This window comes from Talpa occidentalis, unplaced genomic scaffold, assembly GCF_014898055.3.
Source record: "Talpa occidentalis isolate TD23 unplaced genomic scaffold, MPIMG_talOcc4v2.1 talOcc4.7, whole genome shotgun sequence".
Classification (NCBI taxonomy): domain Eukaryota; kingdom Metazoa; phylum Chordata; class Mammalia; order Eulipotyphla; family Talpidae; genus Talpa; species Talpa occidentalis.
Window position 1 is genome coordinate 134,327,375 of NW_023605083.1, and position 19,115 is coordinate 134,346,489.

General features: G+C 57.3%; 1 protein-coding gene across 4 annotated transcripts in view; it reads left to right on the plus strand.

The window, feature by feature from the left end:
• The window catches only part of TNRC6C (trinucleotide repeat containing adaptor 6C), an 89,567-nt gene extending 72,166 nt beyond the window's left edge, over window positions 1–17,401 (plus strand). For all 4 annotated transcript variants that reach the window (XM_037494848.2, XM_054689489.1, XM_054689490.1 and 1 more), the window contains 13 exons: window positions 712–861; window positions 2,005–2,151; window positions 3,471–3,590; window positions 5,735–5,818; window positions 6,061–6,292; window positions 7,588–7,755; window positions 8,617–8,808; window positions 9,158–9,301; window positions 10,191–10,307; window positions 11,493–11,687; window positions 12,174–12,244; window positions 12,636–12,775; window positions 16,684–17,401. In XM_037494848.2, the coding sequence (XP_037350745.2) occupies window positions 712–861; window positions 2,005–2,151; window positions 3,471–3,590; window positions 5,735–5,818; window positions 6,061–6,292; window positions 7,588–7,755; window positions 8,617–8,808; window positions 9,158–9,301; window positions 10,191–10,307; window positions 11,493–11,687; window positions 12,174–12,244; window positions 12,636–12,775; window positions 16,684–17,044 (2,121 nt within the window). In that variant the 3' untranslated portion in view covers window positions 17,045–17,401. The remainder of the gene's footprint in view (window positions 1–711; window positions 862–2,004; window positions 2,152–3,470; window positions 3,591–5,734; window positions 5,819–6,060; window positions 6,293–7,587; window positions 7,756–8,616; window positions 8,809–9,157; window positions 9,302–10,190; window positions 10,308–11,492; window positions 11,688–12,173; window positions 12,245–12,635; window positions 12,776–16,683) is intronic.
• The last annotated feature ends 1,714 nt before the right edge of the window (window positions 17,402–19,115 follow it).

Below are 19,115 nucleotides of genomic sequence, written 5' to 3' on the forward strand. Positions count from 1 at the left end.
ACTGCCCTGTGGTGTGCGGCCTCTGACCCAGGGTGCCCAGTGAAACTGGGATTTCAGATCCACGACAGATGACGGCTGGAACATGCACATTGTAAAATGTTATTTCCAATATAACTTGGCGTCCTGAGTTTTATCTGCTGAACTTGGCAGCCCTGTGTAGGGAACCTGATTTCTTTCCTTGTCTTTAAAATGGTGAATAAGGCCACGGGGTTGTGGTACGTGAGATTAACTTCCAAAGAGTCTGGCACACAGTGTGACCTCAACGGATGTAAGAAAGTCTCTAGTGAGGCTCCTATTTTCTCACTGAACCTGCTGTCAGGCCCAGACACAGGAAACAGTGTCTGGGCCTGCAAGGCCTGCAGCAGACCCAGGCCTAGCCATGGCTCCTCACGTGAGCCTGTTTGTGTGCAAGTGGCTGTAGAGTGTTTTCCAAATAAGACTCTGCCCACACCTCTCACTCTCCCGGCACCCCCAGGCAGGGTCTCCGTGTATGAAAAGACAGTAGCTAGGATGTGTGTTGTTAAATCATTTTTTAAATGAAAACAGCATCTTAATCCTATTTCTCTTTTTTCTTTCCTCCTCTTCCTTTGCCCGTGCCCTCCATGGCTCTTCTAATTCTGTATTCATCCATCTCCCCGTCTCTCCCTGGGAACCTGCGCTCTGTCCGCTGACGGGCGCTGCACACAGCTCTCCCTTTCTTTGTCCAATCAGGATGGCGGCCTAGTGGAAGAGCCCGCGACTTCACCGTTTTTGCCTTCACCAAGCCTGAAGCTCCCCCTTTCAAACAGTGCACTCCCTAATCAGGCCCTGGGTGGGGTTGCCTCAGGGCTGGGCATGCAAAACTTGAATTCTTCTCGACAGGTAAGGTCCTTGGGGGAGAGCTGCATGGTCTATCCTACCTGCCGTTAAAAATGGGGTTGAGACGTGAACTCTTTTGTTGAGTTGGGGCCTGTATTTTCAAGGATGACCCAAAAGGTCATTGCAGTACAGTGAGGATCTCCCTTCAAGTGAGTTCCTGGCGCCATGGGTTGAATCCAGGTTTTGCAGTTTGACCCCCGTGTAGGCAGCGTTTCAGAGCCGGGTCAGTGTTCGCCCAGGACTAAAACGGCTTTGAGTTCAGTGCCCTGGGAGCCGACTGGCTCCTTGTTTAAACGCCCGCGGCACAGAGGGTCCCCGGCTGCCGGGGCCACCGTAGGTGCAGGTGGCGCCCTCCTCTTGCCCCTGCAAGGAAAACCGTAGATACGGGATCTCGTGGACGTCGCACTCGCCCTTTTCCCGGAAGTGGCAGTGCCGTCTCGGAAGGTCCTGGTGGCATGGCTCTGGGGGAGGTGAAGGTCACTGCGGCCCTCGCTGAAGGGTGGGCCTGGGGGTGGGGCCGACCTGCCGCCTCCTCTCCCTCTTCCTCCCGCTCCTGGCCCCTTCCTCCTGCTCCCCCTCCTCCCCCGCCCCCCGCCCCCCCCCCCCCCCCCGTCTTCTCCCGACCTCCTTGGTTTTCTCATGGGTGGGGCTGACTCGTGCCTTGGAGGCTCCACTTTCAGCAGGTGCAGTGTTTGAGGTGCTCCAGGAGCCCTGCAGGTGTTTTCCTGCCGTCCCGGGGGTGGTGGGCAACACCTCCTCCCCTCCCACCCCACAGCAGCACCCGCAGCTCGAGCAGCTGGGGGCAGTTGAGGGGACACCGATGGGCCCCTGCGGCCACCACGTCTCTGCTCCTGGAGAGCATGAAGTACCACTGAAGTCAGGTCTTCTGTTCATGTAACACATGGGCCACAACCTGAATTGTCCATTTGCTCAGTTGCCCACCGGGACATGCAGCCATCCCAGCTGGCAGTCCCCACGCCTCACTCCAGTGGCCGCTGCTGCCAGCTCCGTGGCCCATTGAACCAGCATTTGCTCCGAGTTGGCCGGGCCCAGGACGCCCAGGGCGGGGAGGGGTAGAGGAGGGGTGGGGAGGGGGGAAAGGGCAGGGGGCCCGCACCTGCAGCTCAGCTCCCTTCCTGCCCGCAGATGCCGAGTGGCAGCGTGGGCGTGTTCAGCAGCAGCGGAGCAGCACAGGCCCGGACCCTGCAGCCGCCGCCGCAGCCCCCAGCGCCGCCGCTGAACTCCTCCCAGCCCAGCCTCCGTGCTCAAGTGCCTCAGTTTCTAACCCCTCAGGTCAGCCCCGCCCACTGCCCCCCCCCCGTGGCCCCCAACGAGGTGGCACAGGGATGAGGCCTTCCAGGACCACCCCAGGGGCCTCCGCCAGCCAGACTGCAAGCTACACACCCACTGCCTCACGCGGTTCTGCACTGGGCTCGAGAGAGTGCTCAGGCCACCCGGGGAGTTGTCCTGGGGCTGGTGGGAAGGGCCTGGGACGCCACCCGGGCGCTAGCGCCGCTGCAGGGGTGGGACTGCCGGCCCCATGAGGGTCGTTATTTGATGATGATCTTCGCCAGAGGTTCTTTTTAAAACTCAGAGAGAACGAGGGAAAATCCTAAGGTGTTCCCGCGTTACAGAGCTCTGAAGCACGATGCCAGTGCTTCCGGGCCAGCATCCATTACATGCAACACGGCGTGATTTAGGCTGCGGACTGAATTTTTAATTTCGTTACAGTTGTTATCCCTCGTAAAAGTATTCAGTAACCACTGTTACGTCACAGAATTCGCTGCGAGTAATGGCCACCTCACAGTTGTTTGAGCCCAGATGTGTGCGTGGAGTTGATGGCCGAAATTGGGCCAAGTCTGACCAAGTGACCGCAGTGCCTCGGCCCAGTCGGGGCAGCACAGCCTGCACTTGTGGGCGGGCACGGAGGCCCCTCTGGCCTGCGCCCCACGGCAGAAGCAGCAAGAGCCGGGCAGCCCCACCCTGCCTGGGAGCAGCATGGACCACACCCCTCACACTCCCCGAAAACCTGGGGTGAGGGGGAGAAATGGGGACAGGCACAGTGCCCAGTACCTCAGCAGGGCTGGGGATCCGGGCACCACCGTCCGCGCCCCTACCCACAGGGCCTGCGCCTGGCGTCTCTGCTGCGCGTGGGCCATGTTACCTGGCAGGTGTCCAGCTGGGACACCCCGCAGACAGGCTGCCCCAAGGGGCCAATGATGGCCGAGGTGAGGCCTGGCCCCTCTGGGGGTGGCGTGTCCTGGCTGCCCCTTGGGATGGTGGAGTGGTGGAGCCTGCTGCTCCCCGATCTCATGTCCCCAGGCCTCAGATCATCACCACAGGCTTTCCCTGGGACAGAAGGATTCACCTTCTGTCCGGAGCTGACCAGAGTGACCAGGGCTGTCGGCCACTTATTCAGAATGAAAGCGTGGAGGAAAATCCCTTCCTTCCTTTCTCCCTTCCTTGCTCTTCACATAAGCTCACTAATGTTAAAATGTTGCGGTTTTAATGTTTTTGGAAGTTTACTCAGGAGCCAAATGCAATTGTCATTTAAATAGTTTGGCTCCTGAGTCACCGGACTCAGAACCTAATGCCTTACTTTGTGTTAACAGGTTCAAGCACAGCTTTTGCAGTTTGCAGCAAAAAACATTGGTCTCAACCCTGCACTATTAACCTCGCCAATTAATCCTCAGCATATGACGATGTTGAACCAGCTCTATCAGCTGCAGCTGGTGAGTGGGCGGCTCGTGGGGTTAGAGAGCCAAGTGGGGCCCTGCAGGGTGCCAGCCGCGGGTGCCACGCCGTCCTCGTGTCAGGGGCTGCCACTGAGACTTAGGACGTTTTTAAACTGTTGAAATAGATGGGAAAGCTCTCCTTGCGGCGCTTTTGCTAAGTGCTTGTAAATTCTTCGGCTCCTTCACGCTCAGAGCCCCCAGGTCTCCGACCAGGCACATCTCTAGCTGCAGACACGTCCGCCTCTCCCCCAGACTCTCACTGAGCCCAGGGACACAAGCGCCATCTGAGCGGCTGCCCGGGCTCCCCCAGGCTGGTGTGCGGGTGCCGTGCCCGGGCCCAGCTCGCCGCACAGGCTTCGTGCTCTCAGAGCTCCAGTGATAAAGCTGATGTGGCCGAATCATTCTTGAAAGCTTTATAATTTAACGATCCTGCATTTTTTAACTTTCAACAATCTTCTTGTGTTGCCGTAAAATGCCATGTCACTGTATCCCAAGAAGATAAGAGGGGACCTGGCGTGTTCTCCCTTTAATATGGTAACACCCGATTTATTGAGAAGTCTTATTCAGCTACCCCATGTCCAGGAATCATGAGGAAAGAGAAGAACTAGGCCTCTGGTAGACAGAACCAGGCCAGGCCTCTACAGGGCCCCTAGGCCCGACTCTTTTCTGTTCCTGGACGCCTCTAGCCGCCGGAGTAGCCGGGGGTGGGGGGACAGGGGAGTATGCTGGATGAGCCGTGGGTGGCTGTCGCCCAGGCTGGGACTGGTCATCCGCGGTGGAGGGGAGGCGGTGGCGGGGCTCACTGAGACGGGGTAGGGGGCTCGCTGCCAGCAGGAGCACGTCCGCCACCAGCAGCCACAGGAGAACACTGGCCTCAGAGAGGGAGACAACCATAAAAATCACGCACATGTTGGGCCTCCCCGGTGGCGCAGTGGTTGAGCGCTGGGTTGCGAAGCTGCCCGCGGCCTCTGCGGCGCCGGTTCGATCCCCAGCTGCTCCCCGGCCACCGGAGGAGGGTCCCACATGGCACGACAGACCTCTCCTGCCACCCGCTGCTCCCCTCAGCAGTGGACTTCGTTCCTTCTGCCTGCTCTGCTCCCCGCGCTGGTCTGGTGAATTCTCTCACCCTCCCGTGCTTCTGACTGTACCCGGTGCTTGTATAAACAAAACAAGCAAATAAATAAATAAAACATGCCTCTATTAAAAAAAAAAAAATCACGCACATGTTTAAAAGCATTTAATTTAGAATCTTGTTATAGAGGAAAGTAGCTTTCCATGCCCAAGAACACTGTGGGCACTGCCATGACCCCCCTGGCCCATCATCATGCTTCCCTGTCTACACCCACTTTTCATGACCCCCTATAGTATGAAAACAGTGAGAAAGGGTTGAGTGGTGCTTAGAATATTCTATTCTATTCAGTAATGTATGCTGGTTCCCCATTTTGTTCCAGAAAATATGACAAAATAAAGCTTCAGTGAATCCTAAAGTGTTAGTTCTGTAAGGGTTTACTGAGTATTTTTCTCCTCCGTGATTTACAGATTACTGATTTCTGTTACCATAATCACCACCTTTATTGGGGTTCTGTTTTAATAAATCCCGTCAAGAATGTCTCTAAATATCCATGTTGTAGGAAAAAAAACCATGACATTTTAAAACAATGAGCGGGTCAGGCCTACCAGACGTAGCACAGCAGGCGGCACCCTGGGCCGGTGTGTGACCCGTTGGGGGGGTGGGCGAGGGGCACCTCCACTCCCACCCCACGTGGCCTCCACCGCCCTCAGCTCCGGGCCGGCTGCTCTGGACAGCATCCCTCCACGCCATCTGAGAATGGTGCTTCATTTTCCCCCTCATTTCATTTTATTTTTAGTTTGTGTAGGTCCAGAGAACAATGTTGATCCCTCATTAACTGAAAAAGAGTTGCTATTAACATGATAACCAGGGGATTGGCCGAGTTCCTTTTCAAGGTTAACACCCAGGGTTTAGGACACCTTCCTGCTCCCGGGGCCTTCCTGCCGCAGCAGCGCGTGGCCGCCGGTGCTCGGGCCAGCCTGGCCCTCTTCCTCCCGTCCGTCTGGTGCAGAAGAGGAAGCGTCGGTCGATGGCCTCCTGAAATGCGTTCACCGCTGTCCTCTGCCCACAGGCATACCAGCGTTTACAGATCCAGCAGCAGATGCTGCAGGCCCAGCGTAACGTGTCCGGACCCATGAGACAGCAGGAGCAGCAAGTAGGTGCCGCCAGCCCCGCCTGGGCAGCGCCCCCGCCGGGAGAGGTTCAGGCGCTGCTGTGACGTCTCCTTGGTTTTCCCCCTGAAGCCCCCCTTGAAACATTCCGGGGCCCCCTAGGTTGGGGTGGAGGCTTGGCCCTGCCAGTGGTGACCCAGGCTTGAAGGCGGTGCGGGCTACATGCGCCCCGTGTACAGACAGACCAGAGGCGCCCTCCAGCCGCTCACCCACACGTCTCCCCCAGGTTGCGCGCACAATCACTAACCTGCAGCAGCAGATCCAGCAGCACCAGCGCCAGCTGGCCCAGGCCCTGCTCGTGAAGCCGCCGCCGCCCGCGCCGCACCTGTCTCTGCACCCCTCTGCAGGCAAATCGGCCATGGACAGCTTCCCCCCTCACCCCCAGGCCCCCGGCCTGCCCGACCTGCAGACCAAAGAGCAGCAATCTTCACCCAGCACCTTCGCTCCTTACCCTCTCGGTGAGTCCCGCCGTGGGAGTGGCCGCCCAGCTAAAGGGGGCGCCGGAGGCCTAGGGGGTGTAACCAGGGCTGCCCCAGCTGCAGCTTGTCAGAGCAGAGCACAGGCCCCCTGGTTAGGAGGCAGCAGCAGCTGTCCCTGCAGAGCCTGACCAGTCGTGCCAGGGAGAGCACACGCTGCCCAAGCCCAGCGGGGCCCCGCCTGCGGTTTGTTCCGATCCTCACCGACTCCCGCTTGTCGGTAACAGCCACCGTCCTCCAAGCCAGGGTGCAGGGCAGAGTGGAATGGTTTTGCCGTAAGGGGGTTTGGATTGAAGCAAAGCAGGCGCTTCTTCAAAAGCAGTGATGGGCCTACAGCTCACGTTGTAGAGAGTGTGAATTCTAGACTCAGACAGCAGCGCATGGGATCCTGAACCCACAGAACCCTAACCTGTAACCCAGGGGCTGCAGGCTAGCCAGAGCGCCAGGCCGCAGGCTGAACCGCCACGGGAGGGCTGGGCCAGGAAACCCATCCTGTGAGGCGTCGCTGTGAGCACCCCGAGACAGGCAGGGCATCAGGTTGTCTGTGGGTTGAGCATCAGAGTCTGAGAACGTGTGGCAGGGCCCTGGACCCGGCTCTGGGGCTGAGGAAGAAGCAAGTCCCGCACCTGCCCCTCCGGCTCCAGACAGGCCCCACCCACACTCCAGCCAGCTGGGGCCCAAGTGTAGTCAGCTGTCGGATTCATGAGCTCCCAGGGGCGGGCTTCTGGGCAGCAGGCCCACTACCTCACGCTGGGGGGCACTTTCCAACACTGCCCCGCAATGCCCAGCCAGGGGTGCATCCTGAGAAATGCCCTTCGAGATGCCACTGCTGGGCAGACGTCTGAGAGAGTAGTCGCGGGTCTGGGCACGCCACCCGGCACAGGGCCTTGGGGGGCTGTGGGGCCCAACTTGGCCACGGCATCCAGGAGCTGGGGCTCCAGCATCCTGAAAGCGTGTTTTGCTCTGATGCATTCCCGTGAACCTCCCTAATGTCAGGAAAGATTTTCCTGGTCGTTTGGACTCATTCTCCAGCCTCCGACTGAGACGCCTCGGGACCAGGGTCAGCCCCGAAACACGTGAAATGAAGCGTCCTTGGTCTCCTTTAGTCCATGGCTACTCACTGCCGCTTCCCCTCTGCTCAGGCACAGTATTCCTAGCAGGGTTGCAGGAAGACCCAGCGCCAAGGACTGTGCTCGGCAGGCGGGTCTGACCCACCAGACTCCACCCCGGGGCAGGGTCTGAGCCCAGGCACAGCCTGACAGTGTCTTTGTTTCCAGCTGGGCTGAACCCGAATATGAATGTCAGCGGCATGGACATGACTGGTGGTCTGTCGGTCAAGGACCCGTCTCAGTCCCAGTCTCGCCTCCCCCAGTGGACACACCCCAACCCCATGGATAACTTACCCGGTGCTGCTTCTCCTCTCGATCAGAACCCCAGCAAGCATGGTACGTGCAGGCAGGGGCGCCTTCCCCCCCGCCCCCATCACGCCGCCCGTGTTGTCAGAGGATTCACCCACGTGGAGAAAAAAATGCTGCCGTCATGGCGGGAAATCCCACTGGGCAGTGACCAGACTTGTTGAAACCTTAAGCCCCAGATCTTAGTCCAAGCCCAAAAGTACTTGAAAATGCAAAGAATATAAATCGGTCTGCAGACGTCTTTATGTACGCCTATATATTTCAACAAAAAGTTGGACTATGCTGAAAATTGTCTTCAATAAAATGATCAGCACAGTAGAAAGTGATGTTAGGAAGAGGAGAAATCACGGGCTGGTGACTGCAGGAGGCGCCCACTGGTGTGGGCTGTTTCTCAAACCAAGCCTTTTCCTCGGCCGGCAGGGGAAACGCAGTGTCTCATCTAGACAGTTCTCTTGCTGTGAGGCATTCTAAATAGGAAAGGGAAATGCCTGACCGGGAATTCTGTGAGGAAATCTCAGCTCATCTGGCCCTTTCCTGGCAGGAGGGCCGGGGCCGGCTGAGTTGTCTGTGTAACCAGACCTCGGGCCCTGCCCCTTCCCTGGGGAGGCGCAGGGCAGGGCAGGCTCAGAGGGCCGCTTCAGGGGCTGGCCACAGTGGCCCCCGAAAGCCATGCCGTGGGCAGCTCCCAGCGCTGTGGCCCACACCCTGCAGGATCTCCCACTTGATAAAGTAATGTGGTTCTGAAAGCGCCTCGGTGCTTCAGGGACAAAGTCCCAGCCGGCTCTCAGAAAGTGCCAGCGGCCAAGGCTGGTGGCAGGGCTCCGCTGCAGAGGGCGCGGCCGGCAGTGGGGGGCAGGGGCCCTGCTCACGGGCTCCGTCTCCTGCCCTCAGGTGCTATCCCTGGAGGGCTGAGTATCGGGCCTCCAGCCAAGTCCTCCATCGACGAGTCCTACGGTCGGTACGATTTAATCCAGAACAGTGAGTCACCAGCCAGCCCTCCCGTAGCTGTTCCCCATAGCTGGTCACGTGCCAAATCCGACAGTGACAAAATCTCAAATGGCTCCAGCATCAACTGGCCCCCAGGTGAGCATGCGTGGCCGCAGAGCTGTCCGCCGCACCTGGGCGGGGGCGAGGCCGGGGAGCCCGGGCACGAGCTGGGCCCCGCAGTCAGCTGCCCTGGCTTTCTACGGAAGACCATCTGTCAGATAGATTTGGGGTGTGGTGGGTGTCAGGGACTCTTCTGTGGCCCTTGGGTTCCATCAGAAGAGGGGGGCGCGGGGGAGCCGAAACCCAGTGCGAGTTTGTTCCTGAGCGTTGGCCGTTTGCTGAAAGTCTAACATACGCCTTAGCTTAATTCTCAGGTTGTAAAAAAAAGGATTTAGATGACTGTGCTTGATCTGTTTCGGTTTTCCTCTTGTTTGGCATTTTCCAGAATTCCACCCTGGAGTTCCGTGGAAAGGACTTCAGAACATAGACCCCGAGAACGACCCTGACGTCACCCCCGGGAGCGTCCCCACCGGGCCCACCATCAACACCACCATACAGGATGTCAACCGCTACCTCCTCAAGAGTGGAGGTGAGGCCACCCCGGGGCCTGCAGCAGCTCGAGGGCCTCTCAAGGCCCTGCTCACGGGGCACTTGCGGCGGGGGCTGTGTGCGGATTTATCTATCACCCCTCGTTTCTTTACCAGCAGCCTGTTGTAAAATCGCTTATTAACCGTTAAGCTCTTATATGAGAAGTTTTGACTTGAAATTTCTTTTCTTTTTTTTTTTTTTTTTTTTTGTGGGACCCTCGCCGGTGGCCGGGGATCAAACTGGCGCTGCAGAGGCTGCGGGCAGCCTTGCAACCCAGCGCTCAACAGCTGCGCCACCAGGGGAGGCCCTTGAAATTTCTTTGTCCTAAACTAAAAATGAACTGACTCTTTACTCATCCACCTCAGTTTCCCTCCCATAAGAAGTTTGGCAAAACGAGCGGCATCTGCCCTGGCACGCCTGACGCCAGGCACCCTCGGGCCCCTCCAGGTCCTTCTCAGGCCCAGCAGCAGGGCCAGGGTCACCCTCACAGAGAGAGTCCAGACCTGACACTGAAAAGAGCCATGGAGCCCGGCCCTGGTGGCTAGCGGGTGACCTGCGGGTGGCCAGCGGGTGGCCTGCGGTCATCCGGAGCCCTGCATGGGAGGGGGCAGGGCTGGGGGCTCATCCTGGGGAGAGCCCGGGAATTGTTTTCCAAAGTGGGCCTTGAGGCTCCTGCCTAAAGTCTCACCTGCAGGGAGAGGTTTGTTTCAGAGTGGCGGGTCTCAGTGGTTCTGTGCATGGGAGGCCCGGCACTACAGACCTCCCTGCCCATGATGCCATCCTGCCTGTCTCGGGGCAGCTGCTCCTCAGCCAGGGACCTTCAGGCCTCTCCCTTCGCCCCGAGCCCGGGGGAGGCGGCCACCTTCTCAGTGCCGTGCTTGGCTCTGCAGGGTCCTCCCCACCATCATCTCAGAATGCCACGCTGCCTTCCTCGAGTGCCTGGCCGCTCAGTGCCTCCGGCTACAGTCGCTCCTTCAGCAGCCTCGCGCCCGCACCTAGCATCACAGGTACGCGCCCCCCTCCTCCAGGCAGCCTTCTCTTCCTGCCACTGATGGGACCGCATGGGCAGGCCTGCTCCGCATGGGGTGTGCTCAACTCCGGGGCCTCAGCCTCGGCCCACGTTCCTCTGTCCCCCCACCCCCATGGCTATAGAACCGGAAAGTGGAGATGGAAGACACGGAGGCCACCACGGCTCTGGGGCTTGCTGTCAGGGGCGCAGGTCCACGGTTCAGCGCACCCCATTGTCCAGATCAAGGCAGGGCCTGTGTTGTTTCTGTGCGATAGCGTGAAGGGTCATTTCAGGCATGAGTTTCTCTTAGACTTAGGGGAGAATTGGGAATTGTTTATCATAAAAACTTCAGAGGCATTTGAAGCTGGAAGCCTGAAGAATGTAAAAGGTGTAGACGCGCAGATGAGTAGCAGTCGGAAAATACCTCATTAAACCTGGAGGCTCAGCGACACTCGGGCCTTTTGTAAAGTAGAAGGTTGCTGATGCCGGCGGCCAGAGGGGAAGTCAGTTGTGATATCATTCAGCATCTCAGTAAAAAAGAGGGCGAGAGAGAGAAGTGCTTCACCCTTCCTCCTGCCCCTACCCTCGCGCTGGCCATGCAGGGACGCGCCTCACTGAGAAGGGCCAGACACGATTGCCTCCCGGCACCTTGGGGGGCTGCCAGGGTGGGAGCAGGCTCCCCCCACCGGGTCAGCTGGGTCCCAGCGCGGTCCCAGGGACACAGCTGGAGACTCCACCCTCGCCGCGGGGCTAGGGTTGCGCTGGCCTGCATCTTCCCAAACCAGCCAAACCCCAGAGCCTTCAAACACGTGTCTGTAGCCAGAGCAGACCTGGGGGTTGGGCGGGGGTTCTCTGAAAGGGGCTGCCTCGGGGAAAGTGATAGCAATGTAGCTGCTCGGCTCTCAACCCCATTAGCCTGTGATGTTGCAAAACATGTCCCGGTAGAACTGCAAAAATGCTGTTTTCTTGGTGGCAAATTTGTGTCTAGCAAGTCAAGCAAATTGATTGCATAGGAGAGCCGTGGCCAGGTCTCTAGTGGACGGGCCGCCGTGGCTCTGCCCAGCCCAGCCCATGGGGCCGCTGTGCGCATCGCGGAAGCCGAGCCCAAGTACGTCCCCAAACACGGCAGGGATTCTCCTCCGTGTCTCAGGGAGGCCTGTGCTCCATTTCTCTGCCTTTGCAGGTAAACTGTCAGACATCAAATCAACGTGGTCCTCCGGCCCTGCCTCCCACGCGCAAGCCTCTCTGTCTCACGAACTGTGGAAGGTGCCCAGAAACACTCCTGCCCCCACCAGGCCGCCTCCGGGGCTGACCAACCCCAAGCCTTCCTCCAGCTGGGGAGCCAGCCCCCTGGGCTGGACCAGCTCCTACTCCTCGGGTACGCATCCGCCCCACCTGCCCCTCCGCTGGCACGGCCCGGGCCCCACCTCCACCTCGCCACTCGCTCTCGCCATCCTGCACTGGGCCAGGCTCCCCGGGCCAGACTTGCATGCACACCCAGGGCCAGCCCAGCCCGCTGCCCCGCCAGGCACGCTGCTCTGAGTTGGGCGGGGGGGGGGGGGGGGGGGGCGGGGGGACAGATCCTGGGAATTTAGGAAACAGCAAGAGAGAGTTTGAAAATAGCCCTTTCAGCCTTTTGAGAGCAGCCCTATGGGTCCACTTTGTTTTATTGACAAGCACACCCAGGTCAGAGCGTTGATTCTGGGGGGCAGAGAGGGAGCCTGGAACTTCCCCTCCCTCTCATCACACCAGCCCTGGGGTTTGCAGGGACTGAGACTCTGGGTTCAAACCAAAAGATAACATGGGCTCCCTGAGGCTGAAAAAGCGCATGGCGTCCGCTTCTAACAAGCCCCTCCGCCCCCAGGTTCGGCGTGGAGCACAGACGCCTCGGGAAGGACCAGCAGCTGGCTCGTTCTCCGCAACCTCACGCCCCAGGTACAGGCACCGCGCAGCCCCGTGTCCCCAGCGTGAGGGCCCGCCCGGCGCCGTGCACAGGGGCCGGTCGCCACGGGCAGCCGAGGGCAGGCTCGCCCAGCCCATGAGCTGTGTCCCTCATCAAGTGTTTGCCCTTGACTCTGGGGAGGCTTGAGAGGCACAGGCGAATGGAGTTGCTCGCCTCACCCCACGCCCGCCCCCATTCCTTCCTCTCTGGATCCAGAACCTCAGGGGCTTCTGAGCCAGAACCTCCTTTTCGTTAGCTGGGCTCCTCGGGTGGCCTGGCGCGGCCACGGCTAGAGCAGAGGCGCGCGCCCGCAGCCGCGTGGGGGCTGTGTGGATGGCCGCGCCCGGGTGCCAGAGGTGGTCACCGCCCTCCGCCTCCCCCCAGATCGACGGCTCCACCCTCCGGACGCTGTGCCTGCAGCACGGGCCCCTCATCACATTCCACCTGAACCTGACACAGGGCAACGCCGTGGTCCGCTACAGTTCCAAGGAGGAGGCTGCCAAGGCCCAGAAGTCCCTGCACATGTACGTCTCTGTCGTGGTTGGGTGGCCCTGGCAGCTCCAGGGCGGGCTGTGGGGTCACTGAGCTCTGGGCCCCCAGACATGGCATCAGTTGTCTCGAGGTCCGGGGGCGGGTGCTGGTGGGCTGAGCTCCCCAAGGCCGTCTCCTTGGCTGCGTCGCCCCATTCTCATGCACCCCGCCTGTGCCCCACCTTCCTCCCCTCAGAAGGGCACCGTCACAGTGGGTTAGGGTCACCCTCGTGACCTTATTTCTCCCATCGCCTCCTCAGAGACCCTCTCCAGACAGGCACTTCCTGAGGTACTGGGGGTCAAGACTTCAACATGAGAATTTAGGGAGGGACACAGTTCACCCCAGCAGCTGTGTGTGACTTGGCAGTTTCTTCTGCGGCTCAGTGGCCATGGCCCCCACGGGGAGGCTCCCCAGTGACAGGAGGAGGAGGAGGAGGAGGCTGCTACCAGCGCGGCCACACCAAGCCAACACCTGCAGGCCCCGGGAGCACCCCACAGCCTGCCCCTCCTGCCTTGGGATGCGTTTGCTGCGCCCTGGGCGTTGCCTGCACAGCCACATCACTTGAGATGTGATTTCTGATTTTCAGGGTTAGTCACCCCGTTTTTAGCCCAGGATGTAGATTTAATTACAGGGACCCTAACGCCACCTGGTTCAATGGTGCGTTCACACGCCTGCTTGGCCCGCGCTCTGGGAGCCCCAGCCAAGGGAGCAGAGTCACACGCGGGCTTAGGAGTGGCAGTGCTAGACGTGGCCGGGACTGCCCTGGGTGGCCTGTGACATGAAGTCCTTGCGCTTTCCCTGCTTTTGGGGGTGGCAGGTTCATAACAAGCTGGTGTTTGTTTGCTTGTTGATGTAACTGGCACGTGGCACTGTGTGAGTCAAGCCGACGCCCTGTTCGACGTGCTGCGGTGGGCTTGCCGCCCCCACGTGCCTGCGTGTCTGTTCTGTGGCGAGAACATCCCAGATCCACTCTGAGGACGCTGAGGTCTCTGCGGCATCGCGACTGCGGTGGCCGTGCTGCACGCCACACCCCCGGGCTCTCCCGCTCCCTGTGCTGTGTATCCCTGGTTGTTGCTTTGTTCCCCGCCCCAGCCCCCATAACCACGGCCGCACCCTGCCTCTGCAGTGGGGTCGTCTAGTATGTGCCTCTCCCAGCACAGGGCCCTGGGGCCCATCCGTGATGCCACACGTAGCAGGACTTCCTACTCTCTCCTGCTGAGTAACATTTACATGTCATGATTTATGACACGCACATACATGCATGCACATACATGCACTCCACGTCATCTTTGTCCCCTCATCCATTGGTTGACTCATCAGTGGCGTCCACGTCTCACCTGTGTGACTACTGCTGCAATGAACATGGGGGTGCAAGCACCCGCAGACCCCGTTTTCATTTCTGTTAGATGCACATCCGGGAGCCAGGGGGCTGGTCACATGGTTCATGTAATGCACCATTTACCTGCCCATCAGCAGGCCTCAGGTGCCCTCATTGGTAGCTGGAGTTTCTCATATTTGTGGTAATAACCATCTTCACAGGCATGAGGTTTGCGCACTTCGGTTTTCATTTGAAAAGTTTGCTATATGGGCCTCCCCGGTGGCGCAGCAGGTTGAGCGCAGCGCTGTGAAGCTGTCCTTAGCCTCTGCAGCGTGGGTTCGATCCCCGGCCGGCCAGGGAGATTCTCCACATGGTGCGGCAGACCTCTCCTTCTCGCCCACTGCTCCCCTCAGCAGTGTATTTCGTCAGTCTGCCTGTTCTGTTCCCCGCTCTGTCTCTAGTGAATCCTCTCACCTGCCGCACACTGGCCTGTACCTCAGTTCTTGCATGCATAAATAAATAAATCGTTAAAAAAAAAAAAACTAAAAAAAAAAAAAAGAAAGAAAGAAGAGTTTGCTATGTCCCACCTGTTGATTTGTGCTTTTGTCGCTTGTGGTTTTTTTGGCGTTGAGGAGTTTTATGGTTTCACATCTTGTGTTTTTAAGTCTTTGAGCCATTTCAAGTAAATTTTTGCAAGGGGTGCAAGAAGCACCCTTGTGGTTGCCCGTTTCCTAGCTCCCTAGTCAGAGATCAGCTGACAGCATGGGTATGAGTTTAATTCAGGGCTCTCAATTCGGTTTCATTGGCCTGCAAGTTGGTTTTTTATGCCATTACCATAGTGTTTTGATAACTATAGCTTTGTAATGTCGTTATACAATGTAGTTTGAAATTGGAAAGTGTAATATCTCTGGCCTTATTCTTCTTTCCCAGGATTGTTTTGTTGTTCAGGGTCTCTGTGGCTCTATGGAAATTTTAGGGTTGTTTTTACTAAATCTGTGAATAACGCCATTGGCATTTTGACAGAGACAGCAGTGACTCTGCAGATGGCCTGGTGGTATGCATATCTTTTTTTTTAAGTTTTATTTTTTATTTATTTATGCATACAAAAACTGGGGTGTAGGCCAGAGGTGCGGGGAGCAGAACAGGCAGACTGACTGAAATCCACTGCCAAGGGGAGCAGCAGGGAAACAGGAGAGGTCTGCTGCACCCTGTAGGTCAGCTCCCTGGCCGGGTTGAACCCGCAGTGGCTGGCGATACTTGATAGCGCTGAGACTTTAACCCCTGCGCCCCCAGGCAGGCCCTAGTATGCATATCTTTAACAAAACTCATCAGATTTGTGAACACAAGACAAGTTGTCAATTATATTTTCATTTTTTTCCATCACTATCTTAGTTTTCATTGTACAAACCATTTTTAAGATTAAATTTTTAATATTTTTAATTTTTTAATGTTTTAAATATGTTTTTGATGCTATTGTGAATGGATTTTTTTATTTCTTTTTCAGATATCTCTGAGTTGTGTATAGAAACGCAGCTGTTTTCTGTGCGTTGGTTTTCTGTCCTGCAGCATGACTGAGCTTGTGGGTGAGCTCAGCAGTGTTTTCGGCGGAGTCTCTCGGGTCTTCTGTCTCTAGGGCCGTGCCATCGCACAGAAAGACAGTTTTACTTCTTTCTTCCCAGTTTGGACACTTTTCCCTGGTGCTCTCACCAGGGCTTCCGGACTGTGTCTCGTGGAAGTGGCAGGCGTGGCTCCCAGGTCTGGCTCCCAGCCTGAGAGGGAGCACGAAACTTCCACCGCGAGCTCGGTGGTGGGAGCTGCGGTGGGTCCGTCACGGGGCCTCGGTTACGTCGAGGTGTGTTCCTTTCGCCCTGTCATCGAGGGCTGTCGTGAAAGGACAAGTGTGTGTTTTCCGTGTCTGTCGAGATGATCGTGTGATCTCTTTCATCATGAATGTGGTGTGTGGAACCATTCACGCCCCCGGGGGGATCCCACGAAGTCGTGGCGTGAGATTCTTTCCGGTGCTGTCGACCTGTTGCTTGTGCTTTGTTGAGACGGCTGCGTCTGCGCTCATCAGGGCTCCTGGCCCGCCGTTTCCTAGAGTTGCCCTCCTCTGGGTTTGAGTTCAGGGTCACTCTGGGCTCACAGGGCGAGTTTGGAGGTTCCCACCTTGGCCCTTTTTTCAGAATTTGAGAAGCACCAGTTCCTGAAATGACAAGGGCCCCCCACCCCACCCCCACCCCCCCAGTGGCGTGGCCCAGTCCTGGCTGTTTCTGTGTTGGGAGGTTTTCATTACTGGCTCCCTCGCTAGTTTGTCATTGGTCTGTCCACATTTTCTGCTGCTTCATGACTCCGCCCTGGAAGTGCAGGTGTTTCTGGAGCTTGCCCGTTCTTCCCGGTGGCCCAGCCTGTCGCCGCCCAGCCGTTCCCCGCGGCCTCCAGACCTTGTTTGCAGGGTCCTCGTGGGGCTCCTCTTTCCTTTCTGGCTTGTCTGCTCTTTCTTCCCTTCGTCTAGCCAGAGGGGCGTCAGTTTGCCTTATCTTTAAGAAAAAGCAGCTTAGTTGTGTTGCTGTCCTGCTCTTCCAGGTGTGTTCTGGGAAACACTACCATCTTGGCTGAGTTCGCTGGCGAAGAAGAAGTGAATCGTTTCTTAGCCCAAGGCCAGGCGCTGCCGCCCAGCTCCAGCTGGCAGTCCAGCTCCGGGACCGGCCAGACGCGGCTGGGAGCCTCGGGCAGCTCCCACGGCCTGGTGCGGAGCGATGCCGGCCACTGGAACGCCCCGTGCCTGGCCGGCAAAGGGAGCAGCGACCTGCTGTGGGGCGGGGTTCCCCAGTACTCAAGCAGCCTGTGGGGCCCGCCCAGCACCGACGATGGCCGGGTGATCGGGAGCCCCACCCCGCTGAATACACTGCTTCCGGGCGACCTTCTCAGCGGGGAGTCCATCTAGGCCCCTGGGGACGCCCAGGCGCCACGGTCATCAGCACTAGGAAGAAGAAGCTGACCCTTTCCAGTCCGGGCACCGCAGAGGACCCCGCTGGACCCAAGCAGCCCGGCAGCCCCTCGAGTACCTCGGTCCAGTACTGAAGACGAACCTTCGCGCAGCCCTTGCGAACTGTCCGGGACAGTGCGGGCTGCGCGGTCAGTGTCACGAATGACAGGATGTTCTCATAGCTTTTCCTCTGTGTCGTCGTCGTGTCTTGTATGGTGTGCTGTCATTTTGATTTTTTAAGTATAAAAGCTGCTTAGAATAGTTTTATCATGAAGGGCACTTTTCAGATTGTGGGCTGGAAAGGGTTATTTTATCGAGGGGGGCGGGCGGGAGGGAGACGAGAAGCCTATTTAAACGAGCCTGTGACGATTATGCACATTACGGAGGCGGCTGGAGCGGCCCCACTCGCCAGCGGCGGGGCGGGCCCCGCGCCACGGGCCGCCTATGCACATTTCCCTTGTTTCATGCTCCTTCATGTCATTTTTTTTATCCCAAAAGATATTTTTTAAAAGTTAAAAAAAAAAAGAGAGACATATCAAACATGCAAATACTTGAATCCAGCAGGCCAATAATGAAATGTGAACACTTTCTAAGTCTAATCTACACTTCCAGGTCGACATCAGTACGCAGAAGCAGGCTCTAGGAGACATTTCTAAGTTCATAGCCTTGTGTGCGTGTGTGTGTGTGCACGGCTGTGTGCGTGCTTGCGTGTGCACGCGTGCGCGCACTCTGCGTCGTGTGCCGTGTGTGTGGGATTCAACTGTGGGTTTCCCTTGTATTCAGTATATGCTTTTTTTGGCGCATTGGTCAGACGTTTGTTACTATTATTAGCTTCTAACTTTGCACTGAGTGTCCCTGCCCTTCCTTGAGCTAATCCCACCGTTACAGAGAAGTCACAGGACAGGGCCGGCGACAATTCACGTGTAATGTTTACTCAAGGACTCTGTTATTGCGTTTAAAGATGACAGTGTATATCTCTGGAGAAATAATATGTATACCTACCTTTAGCAGCTTTTTATTATGGACTAATGCAAGAGAATTATTACCAGAGTATTGCACCATTTTTCCATTTGGAATATAAAGTTAAAGAGAAAAACTGTTGCTGAACTGTGGCCATAGATACTTGCGGAGGAGGGGGGTTCCCGGGGAGGAAGAAGCACTTGGACGCGGTGGGTGGCGACGGCTCTGGCCCGCGCGTGGGCTCCCGCCTGTTTACAGACCTTTTTTCTCCTTCAGACTTTAAAATTAAAAAAAAAAAAAAAATTAAAACGGAATTTAAAAAAAGAGACTTCCGCCCTAAAGAGACCTATTTTCAGGCGCGTCCTGCAGGGCCGGGGCCGGCGGCGCCCGAGCCCGGCGCCGAGGCGCGTTTTTAAACCCGACTCCTAGCACTGAAGATGTTATTAAAAAAAAAAAACAAACAAAAAAAGAAAGAAAAAAGGAAAAAAGAGGAAAAAACACAAAGAAGAAACATACCTAATCTCTAATGTGTAGCAGTTACATATTTACCAAATAATGGACTCAAAAGAAATAGATGTTTGAAGAGTGCTTTATATATTAAAAATTGCTTTATGTTTTAAAAATGATCAATGTTTTGATTGTTTTGCAAGAAAGAAAGACAATGGAGTGACGTACCCTCGCGTATGCTCACGTATATGGACCTTGTGCCCCTGCCTGCTTGATCAGGAACCTTGTGCATTACGTTTTCTTTTTTAATTAGCTTTTTAACGGTTTTCTCAAAAGGAAAAAAGCAAAAAAAGAACAAAAGACATAAAAATCCACGAAAAGGGCCTGCCGGATCGCAGAGCAGCACGAGCCGGTTCCGAGGATCAGGAGCGCCCCGCCCCCCCCGCGCCAGGCGCGGCCCCGAGCGCCCGCGCCGCACGTGCGCGCGCCCGCAGACGCGGCCGGGCCGGCGTGCGCGCGCCCGGCGCCAGCTGCCCCCGCCGCCCCGCGTCGCGCCCCGGACCCCGCGCGGCTGGAGCCGGAGGAGCGTCTGTTCGTTCCGTTCCCGTTTTTCTGTTGTCTT